Consider the following 22,014-nt stretch of genomic DNA (forward strand, 5'->3'; position numbering starts at 1 on the left):
ACTGGAGCTTTAGATTTACACTTGATTTGTATAAAACAGCAACAAAAGCCATCATAATGACACGAAAGTTTGTCGATACTAAATTATTCATCCTTACTTAATCAAATTCTTTTGAAAAATAGAAAGTTCATCCAATCTAGTTTTTTAGAGGAAGAAAAAATACTCCGTTAAAACAATATTGTTTATCAAATTCTTTTGAAAAATAGAAAGTTCATCCAATCTAGTTTTTTAGAGGAAGAAAAAATACTCCGTTAAAACAATATTGTTTGTGTTTGATGCCTTTTACTAATTCACCCAAAAGCTTAGCTGTTGACATCTATATATCATTGATATCCGCTGTACTTATTTCATTTAGACTTTAAAGATAGCCAATTTTATTACTTTGATTTGTGTTTTATTATTTTCGTTGCTCTTTTTTTTTTACATTTTAAGTACGTTTATGGTTTGAGAGGCATAATGGTTAATAATTTTCCCTCTTACATGATAGCAAGTACCTATCGGTAGGGCTTGGAATATTTCTTGCTCTTGGAATATTTTCGTAACAAATAAAATTGTAGATTTCATAAATGTGATTTTTAACTTAATACCGAATTATTCATCGCTCTTGAAATATTTCTTTTCGTCCCAAATAAAATTGTAGATTTTTTAAATGTGATTTTTAACTTAATACCGATTTATGCATTGATTTCATTAGGTTTTCTCACTCAGCTTCCAAAGGAAAACATTATCCCTTACAGGGCAGGCATTGGCCCCAGGTTAAAATCGGGGTGTTTAGAACGAAAACCCACCAAAATTCCCAATTTATTTGCAGCAAAATAAATTTGATCGCCAGGAAATGCATCCGTATTATTACACTGGTATGAGTTAGAATATCTCAGGACAGCTGCTTCGAGCTTTTGGCTGTTGAGAGCAGTATTGTACCTATCGGTAGGGCTTGGAATATTTCTTGCTCTTGGAATATTTTCGTAACAAATAAAATTGTAGATTTCATAAATGTGATTTTTAACTTAATACCGAATTATTCATCGCTCTTGAAATATTTCTTTTCGTCCCAAATAAAATTGTAGATTTTTTAAATGTGATTTTTAACTTAATACCGATTTATGCATTGATTTCATTTGGTTTTCTCACTCAGCTTCCAAAGGAAAACATTATCCCTTACAGGGCAGGTATTGGCCCCAGGTTAAAATCGGGGTGTTTAGAACGAAAACCCACCAAAATTCCCAATTTATTTCCAACAAAATAAATTTGATCGTCAGGAAATGCATCCGTATTATTACACTGGTATGAGTTAGAATATCTCAGGACAGCTGCTTCGAGCTTTTGGCTGTTGAGAGCAGTATTTCAGGAAATGCATCCGTATTATTACACTGGTATGAGTTAGAATATCTTAGGACAGCTGCTTCGAGCTTTTGGCTGTTGAGAGCAGTATTTCCATAAGAATATTACAACTATAGGAATATTTCCAAAAAGAGTTTCGAACTCACGACCTCCTAGGGTTCTACCTTGGTACCTCTTCTTCTTCTGCTCTCGCATGTTCTTTCTCCAATAACTGATCTAGCGATAGGAGTGCTACTCCCAGCATATCTTCCCGCGTGAAGGGTTGCGCCATTTGGCGTAGCCAGCGTTTGGACAACTGGACAGCCTCTTCGGTAGATAAGTTGGTCAGATTGTCCGTCAGATATTCTTGGATCCACTTGGGCAATTTACTTCGCTTGTCAGAGCGGGCGAACCGTTTGTCCGCGAAGATCATGATGCCGTAATCAGTTTTACCTGAAAATCGAATAATAATACATAACAGTGCTTATTTATACTGCTCGCATAGGACTGAAAAGTCCCTTTACTCCAGCAGTAGGCTACTACTATTATTGTAGTCAAATTACATAACAGTGCTTATTTATTATACTGCTCGCATAGGACTGAAAAGTCCCTTTACTCCAGCAGTAGGCTACTACTATTATTGTAGTCAAATTATTTTGAGAATAAAATAACAGTGCTTATTTATACTGCTCGCATAGGACTGAAAAAAAAGTCCCTTTACTCCAGCAGTAGGCTACTACTATTATTGTAGTCAAATTATTTTGAGAATAAAATTTCATACCTCGGCTGGGATTGAACCCAGGTCCTCCTGTTTACCAGGCGAGTGGCCTGACCACTACACCACCGAGGCAGTTTAATGAGAATTAGTTGTAAAATAACTTTCTGAGATCAATTGGCTGCCCGCTCAACCCGCTAAAAACCTCCCCGCTTTTCTAGGATTATTCCTGGAATAACGGTGGTCCTTGATCAGGATGAGTGAAGTCCTATCTCCACCTCTCTTTACACTCTCTCTCCTAATCTTCCTCTTCCTCCCTCCTCTCTCTCTCCGTCCCTCTCTTCCTTTCTACTCTTTCAATCTCTCTCTCTATTTCTCCCTCCTCGCCTTTCCTCCTTTTATCCCCTTTCTGTTGTGTATTGGCTTGAGTTTGTGATCTGATTTTGGCCATCTTCATGTTTAGATCTTTGATGTTAGTTTGCTCTCAGTATTAAATGTGGCGAAGTGGTCAAGACGCTCGCCTGATAATTAGAACGGCGCGACGTGGGTTCAGTCCCAGTCAAGGTATGGAATTTTGTCCTCATTATAATTTTGAGAATTTGACCATAATAACAGTAGTAGCGTACTGCTGGGGTAATGAGTGGTACGATCATTTCAACAGTACCGGACCCAGTGAGGCATTGACGAAAATAAAAAATCCGGACAGGACTTAATGGGTTTTCTCCCAAAGGACTCTTTAGGCCTTCTATTGGAGCAAAATAAATCTGATTCCACTTTGAAAGTGATCTTTACCTTGTAATATCTCATCACTAATGAGTGGTACGATCCTTTCAACAGTACCGAAACGGGACCCAGTGAGGCATTGACGAGAATAAAAAATTCGGACAGGACTTAATGAGTTTCCTCCCAGAGGCCTTCTATTGGAGCAAAATAAATCTGATTCCACTTTGAAAGTGATCTTTACCTTGTAATATCTCATCAGGTAGCACAGGATTGGCAAGCACAACATCCGTCTCCCGGGCGGACTGAGCATCCCTCAGCCCTTCCACCAGTCTCGCATATTCCTCTCGTAGTTTGGCCGAATCCGCCTCTTTCATTTCCTTCAGCGTTCCCTCCAGAGTTTGAATATTGCCCACGGCTTTCTCTATCGTACGTCTGTTGATTCTCACACTGAGGGAATCTACACAGACGTTGTCAATGTTGTGAGCCTCGTCAAAAACGACAACGGAAGAGCGTGCCAGCTCTTTCGAAACCACGTTGGCGATTTTCGGATCCAGCAGGTAGTGGTAGCTGTACACGACGATCTTAGCGTGGATGATCTGAAATCCATTAAAACATTAAGGTGTGTCCATACTGTCCATACATAGTCGAACGATAAGGTGAATAACGATCTTAGCGTGGATGATCTGAAATCCATTAAAACATTAAGGTGTGTCCATACATAGTCGAACGACAAGGTGAATCTATGTTGTCGAGGTAGTGTACGGTTTCAGTCGACGTTAACTGTGTCCGGACACAGCTTTACACTACACTATACTACCTATGTCCATACTGTCCATACATAGTCGAACGACAAGGTGAATCTATGTTGTCGAGGTAGTGTCCATAGTGTACGGTTTAAGTCGACGTTAACTGTGTCCGGACACAGCTTTACACTACACTATACTACCTATAGGATCAGTAGATTGACCTTTACCCAAATCAAAACAAAATGGCCCATTTCCAGCTTCTTAGGGTGGAGAGTTGACAGAGTACCTACAGAAAAAAAAAAAAAAACATTCCGTTTCAGTGGTTAGAAAATGGTATTGAAAGAGCTACCAAGTATTCAGAGGAAAAGAAGATTCTCACAAAAAGTGCAGAAATAGAATGCTTACCGCTTGTCTGGCTAGGAAGTAAGGACACAGTCCAAGCTCCCGTCCCATTTCTTTCAGTTTGGTGATACTGTACACGCCTGGAGCTAGGGGGGCCTCTCTCCCTACAGCATCAAACTTCTCGTAGAAATCACACACGGGGATATTTTCTCCAGCCTTGTGTCTGTCACGAACAGATGACGAGGTTAGAGAGTGACAACGCCCATCCACTATCTTGCCGTCCCTTTCTTTGCTCACCTATAAAAGATTATTTTTTTTATTACTATTATTTTATTACATTCTATTACCCTTACGTATAGGGAACCTATACAAGGTAATGAGAAAGTATTGCAATCGATCCATCTCCGTGGCGAAGTGGTCAAGACGCTCGCCTGATAATTAGAAGGGCGCGACGTGGATTCAATCCCAGTCAAGGTATGGAATTTTGTCCTCATTATAATTTGAGAATTTGACCATAATAACAGTAGTAGCGTACTGCTGGGCTAACGTGGCGAAGTGGTCAAGACGCTCGCCTGATAATTAGAACGGCGCGACGTGGGTTCAATCCCAGTCAAGGTATGGAATTTTGTCCTCATTATAATTTGAGAATTTGACCATAATAACAGTAGTAGCGTACTGCTGGGGTAATGAGTGGTACGATCATTTCAAAAGTACCGGACCCAGTGAGGCATTGACGAAAATAAAAAATCTGGACAGGACTTAATGGGTTTCCTCCCAAAGGACTCTTTAGGCCTTCTATTGGAGCAAAATAAATCTGATTCCACTTTGAAAGTGATCTTTACCTTGTAATATCTAATCCTTTCAACAGTACCGAAACGGGACCCAGTGAGGCATTGACGAAAATAAAAAATCCGGACAGGACTTAATGAGTTTCCTCCCAAAGGACTCTTTAGGCCTTCTATTGGAGCAAAATAAATCTGATTCCACTTTGAAAGTGATCTTTACCTTGTAATATCTGACTTCGAACTTGGATTTCGTACGTCTACCTTGTAACACAAAGTTGCATAGGCTTACATTTCACGGGGTTTAGATACCTACTCTTTTCATTTATAAATTTTAAAAATTGCCGCCGGGACAGCTATCTCACCTCATCCGAGCTCATCTCAACCCGGTACATAAACATACCCTGAGACTTCGAACTTGGATTTCGTACGTCTACCTTGTAACACAAAGTTGCATAGGCTTACATTTCACGGGGTTTAGATACCTACATTTTGTAGGTTAGGGTACTTTTGCGATCGGAATTTTGGGGGTAATTTCGTCTCATGTGGACAGTATTTATTAGCTAAAGGCATCTATTAATGGCTTTGGAAATGCTACGTCCCTTCTGAAATATTGCGGTTTTTATTCTAACCAAATCAAACCATAGGTATCTTGGTTTTCGTCATAATATTAGCTAAAGGCATCTATTAATGGCTTTGGAAATGCTACGTCCCTTCTGAAATATTGCGGTTTTTATTCTAACCAAATCAAACCATGAATTATTTGTGGTTAAGCAGAGAGTAACTTTTGTGGGTACCACAGCATAAATAGGTACCTCTTTTACTATTGATTCTCATTCACGATCGATCTTTTTAGAGTGGTAATGCCGCCACTGGTCGCTAACTCGATTAAAGTAGCTACTTCAATTGTCCTTACAACGCTGAGTGCACCCCAAATTCCAAGCACAGAACCGAAAAAACTTCGAATCCGGGACCCCCTGGTTCGATTCTAACCATCTCCTTCTCTTAAATCAAGAGGACTCTAACTTACTGGAAATGTTGATAGATTCTGACGTAACTTTGTGAGATTCATCTTGAAAAGAAGAACACCAGTAACTTATACTACAAATTAATGTGAAAAGTATAAGTTACTGGTATTCTTCTGTACTAAAAATGTATCTATATGCTTCGGAAATTATTGAGGGAGCTGGCTCTGTAGATATAAACACTCTTCTTTTTATATCTAAGCAAATAACTTAAATTTTATTTAATTTTTAAAGCACACTCCTTGAAGTCGTGCCCTTTTAAAATAAATTTATTAAAAATAAAAACACTCCTTGAATCTAGCGCATCCTGGGTTTCGATGAAGAGCAACTTCCTCTTCTGCAGATTGTCTATGATCCCCTGGTCATACCAAGAGGCTACCACAGACTCCAGATACAGATAGGAAGTGAAGAAACACACCACACCGTCCGGTACCACACAGGCAATGTCAACTAGGAGCTGCCCGTAGTTCCGAATCACCGAGATGTCGTCCCGGGTTTCGAACTAGCATCCTGGGTTTCGATGAAGAGCAACTTCCTCTTCTGCAGATTGTCTATGATTCCCTGGTCATACCAAGAGGCTACCACAGACTCCAGATACAGATAGGAAGTGAAGAAACATACCACACCGTCCGGTACCACACAGGCAATGTCAACTAGGAGCTGCCCGTAGTTCCGAATCACCGAGATGTCGTCCCGGGTTTCGAACTCAAGTGATGATGGAGAAAAAAAAAGACATAGGTGTTGGAAGAGAGGACATAAATGAACAACTTACACAATAATGCACATGCATAGTGCTTGTTCCATAAGATAACATAGTGCCACTGTTCTATCTTCTGACAAAAGATTGAGAATACTTGATTAACTTCAGTGGGGTTTCGAACTTGGACGAAATGGTCACCTGATCGTTCCCTTTGGCGACGATCTGAAATTGATACGAGGTTTGACGTCATTGTATAACTGGCTAAGGTCTTTCGTGACGGGGATTTTGCCCTTCACGCCACTATTCTGTACAAAATACCGTCACACTTACGTGGTTCATTAAAAATCTGGTGTGAACGTCACACGACTTTCCTTATCTTAGTCGGTGGCCTAACGTCAAAAAAGCTGCATTTCGTCAGGAAAGCACCAAATTTGGCATGGACCTTTATTTGGTGGTTGGGTGGAAGAGCTCTTTTAGGAGAATCCTGTGAATTTTAATAAAGCATTAATAATAAAAATAATAATAACAATAATAATAAAACTAACTCAGCTTGAGATCTGGGCCATCCTGCAGCACAATGACTATAGCCAGTTCTCCTCCTTCACTCAAGAAGTTAGTCATGACGTCCACTCCATCTGGTGTGTCCAAGATGTTCTCCACTGCATCCTCATTAGTCATGTTGAACTTCCATGCTATCATGTCAATCAACTCCCTATGCACATCAGTGATCTCTGAGGACCTCTTCTCTCTCTGTTCAGCATGTCTTCTGAGCTGTCACACAGATGTAAGAGGTAAGCAGTAATAATAACGATTGGAATATGAAAAAATGTACTTTTTTTAGATCAATTAGAAGTAATAATCTCCAGGTCTACCATGAACTATAGTCCTGGGATTTGAACCCACAATGCTTTTATTGAGGGGGTGGAAAGCACTTCAAAACTAAAGGACCAAAGTAATTTCCCCTAACCCCTGAGTTTTGATCATTACATATTGTTCTATATTTTCTGAATTCAGACTCAACACCTTACCACTAACCCTATTTGCTGAGGTTTATCTCTTTGTAACTTACCACTAACTCTCTGTTGGTGAGTTTTATCTCTTTATCATAGTCATCTCCCAGACATCCACAATCTTGCATGTTGCAAGTTGTGACTGCAACTGTGGATTTTTGTGGACAGAGCTGAAACAGTAAAGGATTTATGGGTAAGTAAACTGTTTCCCTTTATGTCACTTTACTTCTATGGTATTGGTAGCAAAGTGTCACTCACTGCAGATTAAATTGCACCTTTTGCCATACTGAAAACTAAAAGCCCAAACCAATCTTTTTACATAGTCCAACAAAGTTATACTTACACTATCTTGGGTTTTCCATGGTGAGCATGAAAAAGTCGGGAAAAAAGATAAGGCAGTTTTGGAAAAATTGGAAAAGTAGTTGAGCAATTGAAAGTTTTTGAAAATTTGAGCTGGCCAAAAAGTTCTTGGGTAATACCTGTGCTTGAAATGATGGTGAAGGCAGTCAGTCAGCAGCATGTCATCTACATCGAGTGAACTTATGAAAATGCTATGGCAGCAGGCAAACGTGAGAGAGAGAGACTTGAGTCTTGAGAGTTGAGACAAAACGCGTAGCGTAGAAGAGTTGAGAGTTGAGAGACAGAGCAGAGCATACGGCACTTTGGAGTGGACAGTGGACGGTAGACAGGAAAATTTGAACATTTGAAATTTTGAACAGGCGCCACTTCAATGATCACCTAAAATACGTGCTGCAAATCACCACAGAGAAAAAATACTCAAAAAATCAGCTGATTTTGCTTAGCTTATCTTTTATGTCTTTTGGCTGATTTTGGGATTTGGATTGGAACTTGGAACTTTTTACTTTTTGGATTTTCGGCGACGGAATTTCGATTAAATTTTCATCCTTTTTTTTACTCTAATGTCGCAATTTGTCGATAAAAGTTTCTGAAAGCATTGAAATCGTGAGTTTGTTCATTTACCTTTGCTTTACTGATATATCTGTGGTATGGCATGTGAAGTAAGACGAGTGCTCTAAGACCTCTAGTGACACTCGACAGTTATCTCTCAGCAGCCACATAGGACATTGCATGATGTGGACACTTGTTACTACCCTGGTCATTTCCTTCAATCTAGTTCACTCCTTCTACCTACCGGGACTGGCTCCTGTGAACTATTGCAAAGCAGGAGAAGCAACATCATCATCATGCAAGGTAAGGTCTACAATAACCACCAAGTCAGATAGGCAAGAAACAATAAGTTCCTGATGTAAACAATAAAAATCCATGGCAAAGATTTCTATGGTTATGACTCAACTTCTATGGTCTTTTCAAGTATGACAGTACAATAATCTAGGTATTTTCGTGATAAGAAAAGATTCACTGAGGCACCTTTTTCAGCAAGGGACTTGGTGTAAAAGTAACGATTGTATCACCTCTAACCACTAGTCATTTGTAGATAAGTAAATCTGTGGTTATATTGGTTATCATTACAAGGAACACAAAGGAATCATTGTACAAATTAAATAATATTATGCCTACTTGTGTTGTATTTTATTCTTCATATGGGGACAAAGACTTTATGTGAAAACTTTAATGGTTATCACAGATTACACACACATACTTTTTTTTAATGCTACCACCTATACACATATAATGAGCCATTCAATTTTTCTTATAAGATTGAGTACAAAAATATAAGAGAAAGGGAAAAGCAAAGACTTTATGTGAAAACTTTAATGGTTATCACAGATTACACACACATACTTTTTTAATGCTACCACCTATACACATATAATGAGCCATTCAATTTTTCTTATAAGATTGAGTACAAAAATATAAGAGAAAGGGAAAAAATGTACCCAGAACCTTTGCTTTTCAACCAATAATCCCTATTTGATGCTTAATGTCTTTGTAGGTACATTGAACACTTTGCTTGTGGTTTTGCTTTCAGTCGTCCATTAAGCTGTATGTGAACAGATTGAACACCTTGGAATCCATCATTCCCTATGAATACCATCAGTAAGTGCAAAAATAATAATCATGAAAAATAAGTACCTAGGTATTAATTTAATATCTTTATCAGTAGTACTTCCAGAGCAGGGATTCCCAAACTATGGTCCTGGTCTAGCTAGGGGAAGTTAAACAGAGAGTAGACTAGCATCTGGCTGTGGAACTATAAACAGGGAGGAGAACAGCTAACCCTAACCAGCCTAGCTAGCTGGCAGTTTCAAAGGGTTCTCCCTGCTTTAGTGACCTACTTTTTACTGACCTTATATTAGGTACAACACCATCCCATTCAGAGAGTGTAAGATAGTAGAATGCCTAACTAAGACCAATAACCCTACCCAACAGACTTCTATATTATATAGGTACATATCCATGAAGAGAGCTCTCAAAACTAAAAAGGTTAGTAATGTTAAGATCCAACTATCAACATTTTTCATCTTAAAAAATTACAAATAAAAATTATTGGAGTGAAGCTCGACTTCTGGAGCTATACCTCAGAATGAATACAGAGGTTTTTCCTTGAGCTGAGAACAAGTCCAGTCATATTGATTTCCTCATTGTGTTTTATGTAGTAATCAAATAAGCGGGCCAATTCTTCAACCACCTTCTCAATCTCTGGTACAGTTCTTGAACAGTACAATAACTTGGTCACATCTAGAGGATGGGCATTCATGTAGGCTACAATGAGTGAGAGAAGAGAAGTGGTTTTGCCTGTCCCTGAAGGCATTTCCAGCAGACAGTGGCCCTGAAATGAAATTGAAAATGTTTATTCAAATGAAAAAAAGTGTACAAGAGGCCAGCTGAACTCCCTCCTGGTCTTGTTTAATCCAGCCATTATTCTAGTCTATTTTATTATTTTAATTAAAGTGTACAAGAGGCCAGCTGAACTCCCTCCTGGTCTTGTTTAATCCAGCCATTATTCTAGTCTATTTTATTATTTTAAAATAAACAGACATCAAAACAGGAATATACAAACCTTGGCATCCAAGGCCTTCTTGAGTTCCACCATGTATGCATACTGCTCAGGTTAAAATAAACAGACATCAAAACAGGAATATACAAACCTTGGCATCCAAGGCCTTCTTGAGTTCCACCATGTATGCATACTGCTCAGGATAAATGTATTCATATGGGAAGAACACAGGGAGATCATCAATCATAAGCCTGAAAATATAAGAATAAAATCATTAATATTTATTTTCATTAAATTTCTGTATGGCAGCAAGACATAACTACTCAACAATCCATGTTCCATTCTTCCATTCAATATTACACATTCACAAGACTCAGGTTCAGGTACAATAGATACTTACTTCATGGTTGTAGTTTTAATTAAACAAACAGTCAGATTGAATTCAATTCATCGTTGTACAAAGAAAGTGTCCTAGTAGCAAACTAATCTCTTCCAATGATTTCTTAAACCTGGAAAATATAAATACAAGGATTAGGTATCACTTCTGATTCTGAATTAACCAATTTCTCAGTAACATATCTATTTTTTGCAGCCTACTTATTTTACAGCTCCCTTGGGATAAACTCACAACAAATACAACAATCTTGTGCCATAACACTCAAGTTGGGAGTAACTCATTTACCTACACTAATTGCTGTAAGATAGTTGAGCAACATTGGGCATCTTCACGCCACTATTCTGTACAAAATACCGTCACACTTACGTGGTTCATTAAAAATCTGGTGTGAACGTCACACGACTTTCCTTATCCTATTCAATGATGCATATTTAAGTGTTCTTCTACCTACCGTAATGTTTACAATATCTCTAACCGTTTAGTTCATACAGCTGAAAACAGCCAAAAAGCGGTCAAAATACCACCAACCGCAGCAGCTTGACCAAAAGTTTAGTGCTGCATACTTGTTATATTTGTGGACTACATACCAAGTCTCTATTCTCTAACTCATTTTAAGTCGCTAGCTCTTGAGACAAATCTTCACCCCATTGCATAAGCCTACTTATTTTACAGCTCCCTTGGGATAAACTCACAACAATCTTGTGCCATAACACTCAAGTTGGGAGTAACTCATTTACCTACACTAATTGCTGTAAGATAGTTGAGCAACATTGGGCATAGTTGATATATCTTGATGGTGAGCATGAATCACATGCTGATGGCTATTCCCAGCCCCCGTACTCATGTACAAGTACATATATGTGATATTAGTATGAGAACCTAGTTTTTAGTGAATGTGTGTTAAACCCTGGACCTTTCACATGAAAAGACCATTGGTGTTAGAAGTGATGATGGAGAAAAAAAAGACATAGGTGTTGGAAGAGAGGACATAAATGAACAACTTACACAATAATGCATATGCATAGTGCTTGTTCCATAAGATAACATAGTGCCACTGTTCTAACATGCTGATGGCTATTCCCAGCCCCCGTACTTATGTACATATGTGATATTAGTATGAGAACCTAGTTTTTAGTGAATGTGTGTTAAACCCTGGACCTTTCACATGAAAAGACCATTGTGTTAGAAGTGATGATGGAGAAAAAAAAAAAGACATAGGTATTGGAAGAGAGGACATAAATGAACAACTTACACAATAATGCATATGCATAGTGCTTGTTCCATAAGATAACATAGTGCCACTGTTCTATCTTCTGACAAAAGATTGAGAATACTTGATTAACTTCAGTGGGGGGATAACTACCAAATTTCGACTTTTGACATAAGAATGATGAAATTCCAACCCCGCTGAACTGCAAAGTGCAAGCTGCAAGTGCAACCTGTGCAACTTTTTTTTATTTGTGTACAAATTTGAATTTTACCGCCACTTGCACTCGGCCATGTTTTTCTAATTTACGTGTTGCAAATTTAGGCCGTGCACTTGGTCAAAATACCACCAACCGCAGCAGCTTGACCAAAAGTTTAGTGCTGCATACTTGTTATATTTGTGGACTACATACCAAGTCTCCATACTTCCAATGATTTCTTAAACCTGGAAAAAATATAAATACAAGGATTAGGTATCACTTCTGATTCTGAATCAACCAATTTCTCAGTAACATATCTATTTTTTGCAGCCTACTTATGTACATACCAAGTCTCTATTCTCTAACTCATTTTAAGTCGCTAGCTCTTGAGACAAATCTTCACCCCATTGCATAATTTTCTCTTACCATGGGTAGAAGGCAGGGCCGGGCCAGCGTCATAGAGAACGAGTGCATGATGACAGGCTGAAAGTTGAGTATCTTAGGATACATATCGAGAGGTGACAGTGTACCAGAAGTGATCACTACAGTTTGAAATCTGTCGAACACAGGCTTGATGGCGAGGGAGGAATCCAAGCAGCAAAAGTATAGGACAGGGTTGGGAACAGTCGGCGCTTTGTCGCTAAATGGTTCCACAATGATGGCAAACCCTGAAGTAGATGAAACAAATGATAGAAAGGAATTTTTATTTGTGTTAAGCATACAAATGCTTGTCATAACTATCGTTCCTTACACCTAACACCTAGATTATACAAATGCTTGTCATAACTATCGTTCCTTACACCTAGATAAATTTTATGACTTGACTTGGACTCGAACAACCAACCTCCAGATCCTGTGAAACAAATGATAGAAAGGAATTTTTATTTGTGTTAAGCATACAAATGCTTGTCATAACTATCGTTCCTTACACCTAACACCTAGATCTTTTGATGAAATTCCAACCCCGCTGAACTGCAAGTGCAAGCTGCAAGTGCAACCTGTGCAACTTTTATTTGTGTACAAATTTGAATTTTACCGCCACTTGCACTCGGCATGTTTTTCTAATTTACGTGTTGCAAATTTAGGCCGTGCACACACGACCATTAATGCGCGACAATTAATCTTCGGATTTAACCGTAGCGTATAAGTAGGAAGATTATTGTTTGTTTTTAATTATCTAGAGATATTATATTCTCAATATAATGATTTTTTTTTTAATATTCTTCATTTACTTCTCTAGTTCTGGTTTATAGAAATATTATTTTATGTAATGCACGATTGAAAAAAGTTACAAAATGAACATGTTAATGCGCGGCAATTAATCTTCGGATTTAACCGTAGCGTATAAGTAGGAAGATTATTGTTTGTTTTTAATATTATCTAGAGATATTGTACTCAATATAAGGTACTTTCCTTGCCTCATATCACCTCTAGATAGGTTTGAAAAATACGTGACTGACGAAGTTTCCTATGTCAGGGGACACCGAAAAGTCGAGATAATTTATGTAGGTACCTCTGCGACACTATCGGTTCCCAGGGACACCTAACATAGTTATTCAAATTGCTGCAAGTGCAACCTGTGCAACTTTTATTTGTGTACAAATTTGAATTTTACCGCCACTTGCACTCGGCCATGTTTTTCTAATTTACGTGTTGCAAATTTAGGCCGTGCACACACGACCATTAATGCGCGGCAATTAATCTTCGGATTTAACCGTAGCGTATAAGTAGGAAGATTATTGTTTGTTTTTAATATTATCTAGAGATATTGTATTCTCAATATAATGATTTTTTTTTTTTTAAATATTCTTCATTTACTTTTTTTGGTTCTGGTTTATAGAAATATTATTTTATGTAATGCACGATTGAAAAAAGTTACAAAATGAAAATGTAAATGGGACTTGATTGGTTTTTCTCTGTGCATGTACGAAAAGCGAGGTAAACAAAAAAATCATAAAAAAAAAAGTAAAAAGCAGAAAAACGGAAAAGTGCGGTGAAATTTTGGAAAAATAAAGTAAAAATGAAAATCTGTTAAGAAATCATGAGATAATTAGTTTCTTTTACAATGTGCTGTTAAAGTGAAGTGTAAATCAAGAATCCTGCTGCTGTAAGATGGTCAAAGTGTCCAAAGAATGGAAGAAGCGGGTTCGCTCATCCTACTGCAAAATCCGTCAAAAACGACGACACATCCGTGCAGAGGATATAAAAGGTACATGGAACAACAACTTGAAGAACATGACTCAAATTCTAGGAGACGAGAAGATAAAGAGAATCAAGAGTAAAGCTGTGTGGGTATGTGCCTCGGTGTCTCAGCAGGATACAGCTTACATGAAGAAAGCTTCTGCCATCCGCCTTGACTCTACGCAAGAAGTTACTAGCTGTCCTATCAACAGTATCAATGCAGTAAATCCTATCCCCACCATGTACACTTGGGCTCCTATCCAGCAGAACTTCATGGTAGAAGATGAAACTGTTCTCCATAACATTCCCTACATGGGAGATGAAATACTAGAAAAAGACACATCCTTCATTGAAGAGCTACTGAAGAACTATGATGGGAAGGTTCACGGAGAGACTGGAAGTGCTGGATTTTTAGATGACCAGATTTTTATTGAGTTGGTGAATGATCTTATCAAGTATCAGGTCAAAGACTACTGAAGAACTATGATGGGAAAGTTCACGGAGAGACTGGAAGTGCTGGATTTTTAGATGACCAGATTTTTATTGAGTTGGTGAATGATCTTATCAAGTATCAGGTCAAAGCATACAAATGCTTGTCATAACTATCGTTCCCAAATTATTACACCTAGATAAATTTTATGACTTGACTTGGACTCGAACAACCAACCTCCAGATCCTAAGTCCAACACGTTAACCACTACACCACTGTGGTTGGTGATGAAACAAATGATATGTTAAATGTTATTAATAAACTGTTGGCAAAATGGGACATGATTGTGGAGATGGTTTGTATTTTAATAAAACGAAATGTGGTTTTGACAGTAGGTTAATAAACTGTTGGCAAAATGGGACATGATTGTGGAGATGGTTTGTATTTTAATAAAACGAAATGTGGTTTTGACAGTAGGATATAATGGGCGACCCTCCAGTCAAACAATTCTCAGCATTCGAACATTTGTCACTTATGGGGTCGAGTGGATTGGAACGTATTACATGCCTTCAGGCACACCCCATTTGTCAAAGGTGCACGTTTTCATCTTGCCTTTGAGATCATGAAAGTCTGTAACAATTTTAATCTATGTGTAATAATTATTTATTAATACCAGCATGATTGAAAGCTATATTAGTACGTACATAATAGGTATTCAAAGGGGGGACCTTTATGCTTATGGTATTACCTTTGGTGTAAGAAGAGACCAGTGTTGCCAAATGAGTAATGACTACCAGGGACGAGAAATCAGTCAAGTTTGTAATCTCCAGAGTTCTCAACAATGACGCTAACCTCTCAGCGCAGAACCTGAGCGGCTTCCGCTCTATGCAAACCTGAGGACAATAGATGTCAATCAATTAATCATAATTAATCAATAAATCAAGAGGACTCTAACTTGAAAATGTTGATAGATTCTGACGTAACTTTGTGAGATTCATCTTGAAAAGAAGAACACCAGTAACTTATACTACAAATGTGAAAAGTATAAGTTACTACTGGTGTTCTTCTTTACTAAAACTGTATTTATATGCTTCGGAAATTATTGAGGGAGCTGGCTCTGTAGATATAAACACTCTTCTTTTTATATCTAAGCAAATAATTATTTAATTTTTAAAGCAGACTCCTTGAAGTCGTGCCCTTTTAAAATAAATTTATTAAAAATAAAAACACTCCTTGAATCTAGGGAATTTCAGGAGCACTTCTTCAAATATGATTCATTTTACCTTGCTACTGATATCCTTGAGGAAGGTGGCCGGAGACTCCTGTACTACTTGTTGTACTCTGAGTCTTGTCTTGAGGTGTTCTTCTGTACTAAAAATGTATCTATATGCTTCGGAAATCATTGAGGGAGCTGGCTCTGTAGATATAAACAGTCTTCTTTTTATATCTAAGCAAATAACTTGAATTTTATTTAATTTTTAAAGCACACTCCTTGAAGTCGTGCCCTTTTAAAATAAATTTATTAAAAATAAAAACACTCCTTGAATTCTAGGGAATTTCAGGAGCATTTCTTCAAACATGATTCATTTTACCTTGCTACTGATATCCTTGAGGAAGGTGGCCGGAGACTCCTGTACTACTTGTTGTACTCTGAGTCTTGTCTTGAGATATTCAATGAATCGCTTGAGAAATCCTACGAAATGTTCAGCCGTTCTAATGTTGCCGGGCACTACCTCTGCAAACACGAAATGTGTAAAGGTAACATTTTAGGTAAACTTCAGGAAAGGGTGATATCTACGTATATTGCCTTGCCTCCGTGGCGAAGTGGTCAAGACGCTCGCCTGATAATTAGAACGGCGCGACGTGGGTTCAATCCCAGTCAAGGTATGGAATTTTGTCCTCATTATAATTTGAGAATTTGACCATAATAACAGTAGTAGCGTACTGCTGGGCTAATGAGTGGTACGATCCTTTCAACAGTACCGAAACGGGACCCAGTGAGGCATTGACGAGAATAAAAAATTCGGACAGGACTTAATGAGTTTCCTCCCAGAGGCCTTCTATTGGAGCAAAATAAATCTGATTCCACTTTGAAAGTGATCTTTACCTTGTAATATCTCATCAGGTAGCACAGGATTGGCAAGCACAACATCCGTCTCCCGGGCGGACTGAGCATCCCTCAGCCCTTCCACCAGTCTCGCATATTCCTCTCGTAGTTTGGCCGAATCCGCCTCTTTCATTTCCTTCAGCGTTCCCTCCAGAGTTTGAATATTGCCCACGGCTTTCTCTATCGTACGTCTGTTGATTCTCACACTGAGGGAATCTACACAGACGTTGTCAATGTTGTGAGCCTCGTCAAAAACGACAACGGAAGAGCGTGCCAGCTCTTTCGAAACCACGTTGGCGATTTTCGGATCCAGCAGGTAGTGGTAGCTGTACACGACGATCTTAGCGTGGATGATCTGAAATCCATTAAAACATTAAGGTGTGTCCATACTGTCCATACATAGTCGAACGATAAGGTGAATCTATGTTGTCGAGGTAGTGTACGGTTTCAGTCGACGTTAACTGTGTCCGGACACAGCTTTACACTACACTATACTACCTATAGGATCAGTAGATTGACCTTTACCCAAATCAAAACAAAATGGCCCATTTCCAGCTTCTTAGGGTGGAGAGTTGACAGAGTACCTACAGTAAAAAAAAAAAAAAACATTCCGTTTCAGTGGTTAGAAAATGGTATTGAAAGAGCTACCAAGTATTCAGAGGAAAAGAAGATTCTCACAAAAAGTGCAGAAATAGAATGCTTACCGCTTGTCTGGCTAGGAAGTAAGGACACAGTCCAAGCTCCCGTCCCATTTCTTTCAGTTTGGTGATACTGTACACGCCTGGAGCTAGGGGGGCCTCTCTCCCTACAGCATCAAACTTCTCGTAGAAATCACACACGGGGATATTTTCTCCAGCCTTGTGTCTGTCACGAACAGATGACGAGGTTAGAGAGTGACAACGCCCATCCACTATCTTGCCGTCCCTTTCTTTGCTCACCTATAAAAGATTATTTTTTTTATTACTATCTGTTCAATCTCAACAATGACTTTGTAGTGGATGCCACAAGAAAAGGGAACAAAATCCGTTTTGCTAATCATTCTATTAATCCCAATTGTTATGCTAAAGTAATGATGGTGAATGGAGATCACCGTATTGGAATCTTTGCAAAACGTGCTATTTTACCTGGTGAAGAACTCTACTTTGACTACAGATATGGCCCCACTGAGCAACTTAAATTTGTTGGTATTGAACGTGAAGTTGAATATCCCTAAAGTGTAGACCCTAGACATCCACACCCACACCTGTTACTTTTACTTGTTACATATGACAGAAGCGTAATAATTTGTTCTCATGTAGAATACTACCCCTATGATATTTCCTACCTTATTACTATTATTTTATTACATTCTATTACCCTTACGTATAGGGAACCTATACAAGGTAATGAGAAAGTATTGCAATCGATCCAAATTTTCAAAATCGGTAAATGGGTGGAAATATCCATTTTGGGGTCCCCTGATTCCAAAAAACTGATTATTATTATTTTCATTGTGAAGTGTAGAGTGCTAACTGCTTTCAGAAATGCACCCCAAGAACCAATTCCTGAGAGGTGACCTATTTTTAGTGACCTTATATTAGGTACAACACCATCCCATTCAGAGAGTGTGGGATAGTAGAATGCCTAAGACCAATAACCCTACCCAACATTTTCATTGTGAAGTCTAGAGTGCAAATTGCTTTCAGAAATGCACCCCAAGAACCAATTCCTGAGAGGTTTAGTGACCTACTTTTTAGTGACCTTATATTAGGTACAACACCATCCCATTCAGAGAGTGTGGGATAGTAGAATGCCTAAGACCAATAACCCTACCCAACAGACATCTATATTCTATAGGTACATATCCATGAAGAGAGCTCTCAAAACTAAAAAGGTTGGTAATGTTAAAATCCAACTATCAACATTTTTCACCTTAAAAAATTACAAATAAAAATTATTGGATTGAAGCTCGACTTCTGGAGCTATACCTCAGAATGAATACAGAGGTTTTTCCTTGAGCTGAGAACAAGTCCAGTCATATTGATTTCCTCATCCACACCTGTTACTTTTACTTGTTACATATGACAGAAGCGTAATAATTTGTTCTCATGTAGAATACTACCCCTATGATATTTCCTACCTCTACTTTAATTCTGTCCCCTTTGTGTCTTAGAATCGTAGCATAAAATGTCCTGCTCGTATATTGTTCAAAATTGATTATTATTTTCTGATAAATTTTAGATGTTTTGATATTGTCTGTAAATACGTTCAAAATTGATTATTATTTTCTGATAAATTTTAGATGTTTTGATATTGTCTGTAAATAAAGAAATGTGATTAAACTTTTTGGAGAAAATGGAAAGTGTAAATTTAAAACAATTACCCTTCAACCCTCTTCTTTCAGGAACTCGGGAAAATTTTGGGCACCTACATCTCCCTAAGTCCTAAGTAGTACCTATAGGTACCTATACCTAATCTGAAACAACTCTGAAATTTTCACAGCCAGTCATTGAACCCTAAATTCCTGTACATACACCCAATTTAATATCAACACCATCTTCAGCTCAAATTTAGGATAAACCTGAGAAGTGGTCATGGAGAAAAAAGAGTTTTTCTATCTGGAATTTTTCCTAAAGACAGTGACACTCGATTCAAATGTTGCCAATAAATATATTTATGAATGGGACTTTAACTTGAGGTCTCCTGTAAGTGCTACAATCCTATTTGGCAATATGAGAGCCATGGAAATCAAGAATTACCAGAGCTCCAAAGTTGTGCTTGGTAAAAATAAAACAGGTGGGATTTTAATGCCACTTGAACTTTTGAGGGTGTGTTTATGTACCGGGCTGAGATAGGCCATTAAGCCTTCATGAGCGTGTAAAGTTGGCGGGAAATTCGAAATTTTGATTTTCGGTAAAAATAAAACAGGTGGGATTTTAATGCCACTTGAACTTTTGACACTTCGAACTTGGATTTCGTACGTCTACCTTGTAACACAAGGATGCATAGGCTTACATTTCACGGGGTTTAGATACCTTCATTTTGTAGGTTAGGGTACTTTTGCGATCGGAATTTTGGGGGTAATTTCGTCTCATGTGGACAGTATTCTCACTCTTTGTAAATCCCCGATAGCTATAAAGGTGTATGGGTATCTTGGTTTTCGTCATAATATTAGCTAAAGTCATTTATTAATGGCTTTGGAAATGCTACGTCCCTTCTGAAATATTGCGGTTTTTATTCTAACCAAATCAAACCATGAATTATCTGTGGTTAAGCAGAGAGTAACTTTTGTGGGTACCACAGCATAAATACCTCTTTTACTATTAATTCTCATTCACGATTACCACTCTAGGAAATGCCGCCACTGGTCGCTAACTCGATTAAAGTAGCTACTCAATTGTCCTTACAAGGCTGAGTGCACCCCAAATTCCAAGCACAGAACCGAAAAAACTTCGAATCCGGCGATCTTTTTAGAGTGGTAATGCCGCCACTGGTCGCTACTCGATTAAAGTAGCTACTCAATTGTCCTTACGAGGCTGAGTGCACCCCAAATTCCAAGCACAGAACCGAAAAAACTTCAAATCCGGGACCCCCTGGTTCGATTCTAACCATCTCCTTCTCTTCAGAACAATACGAGTTGCAGTACGATACCGGTAAATCCCTCCTGATGTCACTACAACCCACGAAGTATCTTCACATGCTGCTGACTAGTCCGGTTCTAATCTCATTTGAAACAATTGACACTACTGTTAAGCCCGAACTTAAGGTTCATGTGGGCCATGCGAAATTCCTGTTGGATATCAACCTGATCAAGCAGTGTCTTCTGAGCGGAAAGGTCGAGTCTAGCTATTTTGTGACAATCTCCTGTCCTGTACTCAACTGTTCCAATGGAAACATCGGTACTTTCCTTGTTTCATATCACCTCTAGATAGGTTTGAAAAATACGTGACTGACGAAGTTTCCTATGTCAGGGGACACCGAAAAGTCGAGATAATTTTAGAAAAAAATACGTGACTGACGAAGTTTCCTATGTCAGGGGACACCGAAAAGTCGAGATAATTTTAGGTAGATAGACAATTGGACTTATAATATATGTAGGTACCTCTGCGACACTATCGGTTCCCAGGCACACCTAACATAGTTATTCAAATTGTGAGAGAGGGTCCTCCATTGACATTGTCCATTGAAAAATACGTGACTGACGAAGTTTCCTATGTCAGGGGACACCGAAAAGTCGAGATAATTTTAGATAGATAGACAATTAGACTTATAATATGTAGGTACCTGGTACCTCTGCGACACTATCGGTTCCCAGGCACACCTAACATAGTTATTCAAATTGTGAGAGAGGGTCCTCCATTGACATTGTCCATTCTCGAGTGTTGAGGCAGTGTGGACGGTCAGTCGACATCGATCGACGGCCTGGTCGACGACACCTAACATAGTTATTCAAATTGAGAGAGAGGGTCCTCCATTGACATTGTCCATTCTCGAGTGTTGAGGCAGTGTGGACGGTCAGTCGACATCGATCGACGGCCTGGTCGACTGTGTGTGGACCTTTATACCTAACTAATTGGCACACCACTGTTCGTTTTAGGTACAATCACCCTCGTAACATCCCTGTCCAGTATGGGGGAAACCGTCATCACGGAAATACAACAGCTCACGCCTCAAACCTTCATGCATTCCCATCACGTCAGAAAAATCGGGAAGAGCGACCGAAATAAAGACCAGGTCGAATCATTGAGGCAAATATTTGAGACCCATGTAAAAGAGCTTTCCTTGGCACAGATAAAGTCGGATACAGGATACAGGGAAAACTGGGTGTCCAAGGAACAAACGGGCAGAAATAGACGGAAGAAAAGGCACTGTTCCTGTGATTAGGGGCTGTTTAGGTGGTTCCTGTAAATGAAATAGGGCATTGTCCAGTGTAGTTTCCTGTGAATAAAACCGATCACATTTTGATTTTGGAGAGAGAGAGAGAGAGAAAATTTTCTTTTTCTTTTTAAAATACATACATAAATGGGTAGGTACGTAGGTAGTAGGTACCTACCTAAAGAACATTGCACATTGCATCATGAAAATAAACAGGGGAAAGAAGATTATTGAGAGAGGATTTTCTTTTTCAAATACCTACTTAAATGGGTAGGTACGTAGGTAGTAGGTACCTACCTAAAGAACATTGCACATTGCATCATGAAAATAAACAGGGGAAAGAAGATTATTCGTCC

The 22,014-nt window shown here is 38.6% G+C and overlaps 3 protein-coding genes and 2 long non-coding RNA genes across 5 annotated transcripts; 2 read left to right on the forward strand and 3 right to left on the reverse strand.

Moving 5' to 3' along the window:
* Positions 1–197: 197 nt before the first annotated feature.
* On the reverse strand, positions 198–1,289 carry LOC113468280. The gene is made up of 2 exons (XR_003392095.1): positions 922–1,289; positions 198–494 (listed from the first exon to the last, which is right to left on the reverse strand). It is a non-coding gene; the product is annotated as an uncharacterized LOC113468280 (long non-coding RNA).
* A 63-nt stretch (positions 1,290–1,352) lies between these two features.
* Positions 1,353–18,830, reverse strand: LOC103511241 (general transcription and DNA repair factor IIH helicase subunit XPD). The gene is made up of 11 exons (XM_026825068.1): positions 18,772–18,830; positions 17,509–17,742; positions 16,805–17,159; positions 16,290–16,432; positions 15,446–15,590; positions 12,513–12,754; positions 6,536–6,575; positions 5,940–6,157; positions 3,910–4,143; positions 3,000–3,354; positions 1,353–1,803 (listed from the first exon to the last, which is right to left on the reverse strand). Exons 1-11 carry the CDS (start codon positions 18,820–18,822, stop codon positions 1,502–1,504), a joined length of 2,319 nt encoding a protein of 772 aa, XP_026680869.1. The 5' UTR covers positions 18,823–18,830; the 3' UTR covers positions 1,353–1,501.
* Positions 8,187–9,406, forward strand: LOC108252632 (transmembrane 9 superfamily member 2-like). Its single transcript, XM_017444908.2, has 2 exons — positions 8,187–8,575; positions 9,315–9,406. Exons 1-2 carry the CDS (start codon positions 8,453–8,455, stop codon positions 9,384–9,386), a joined length of 195 nt encoding a protein of 64 aa, XP_017300397.1. The 5' UTR covers positions 8,187–8,452; the 3' UTR covers positions 9,387–9,406.
* Positions 10,683–11,741, reverse strand: LOC113468281. The gene is made up of 2 exons (XR_003392096.1): positions 11,686–11,741; positions 10,683–10,792 (listed from the first exon to the last, which is right to left on the reverse strand). It is a non-coding gene; the product is annotated as an uncharacterized LOC113468281 (long non-coding RNA).
* Positions 18,831–19,260: 430 nt separating the features above from the next.
* LOC103511235 lies at positions 19,261–21,774 on the forward strand. The gene is made up of 3 exons (XM_008475953.3): positions 19,261–19,579; positions 20,410–20,682; positions 21,381–21,774. The coding sequence occupies exons 1-3, from the start codon at positions 19,378–19,380 to the stop codon at positions 21,665–21,667; spliced, it is 762 nt and encodes a 253-aa protein (XP_008474175.1). The 5' UTR covers positions 19,261–19,377; the 3' UTR covers positions 21,668–21,774.
* Positions 21,775–22,014: the final 240 nt, after the last annotated feature.

Source organism: Diaphorina citri, unplaced genomic scaffold (genome assembly GCF_000475195.1).
Source record: "Diaphorina citri unplaced genomic scaffold, Diaci psyllid genome assembly version 1.1 scaffold691, whole genome shotgun sequence".
Lineage (NCBI taxonomy): Eukaryota > Metazoa > Arthropoda > Insecta > Hemiptera > Psyllidae > Diaphorina > Diaphorina citri.

Bases quoted from the DNA above. Each gene is read 5' to 3' on its own strand.
- LOC103511241 (XM_026825068.1), bottom strand. From the start codon at position 18,822: ATGACTGGACTTGTTCTCAGCTCAAGGAAAAACCTCTGTATTCATTCT. The intron at 4,144-5,939 runs GTTTTTATTTTT...AATCTTTTATAG, and splicing joins ATGCGCTAGATTCAAGGAGT to GTGAGCAAAGAAAGGGACGG. The intron at 3,355-3,909 runs GTAAGCATTCTA...AATGGATTTCAG, and splicing joins ACTTCCTAGCCAGACAAGCG to ATCATCCACGCTAAGATCGT.
- LOC103511235 (XM_008475953.3), top strand. From the start codon at position 19,378: ATGGAGAAAAAAGAGTTTTTCTATCTGGAATTTTTCCTAAAGACAGTG. The intron at 19,580-20,409 runs GTGGGATTTTAA...CCTTCTCTTCAG, and splicing joins GCTTGGTAAAAATAAAACAG to AACAATACGAGTTGCAGTAC. The intron at 20,683-21,380 runs GTACTTTCCTTG...TGTTCGTTTTAG, and splicing joins CTGTTCCAATGGAAACATCG to GTACAATCACCCTCGTAACA.
- LOC108252632 (XM_017444908.2), top strand. From the start codon at position 8,453: ATGATGTGGACACTTGTTACTACCCTGGTCATTTCCTTCAATCTAGTT. The intron at 8,576-9,314 runs GTAAGGTCTACA...TTTTGCTTTCAG, and splicing joins CAACATCATCATCATGCAAG to TCGTCCATTAAGCTGTATGT.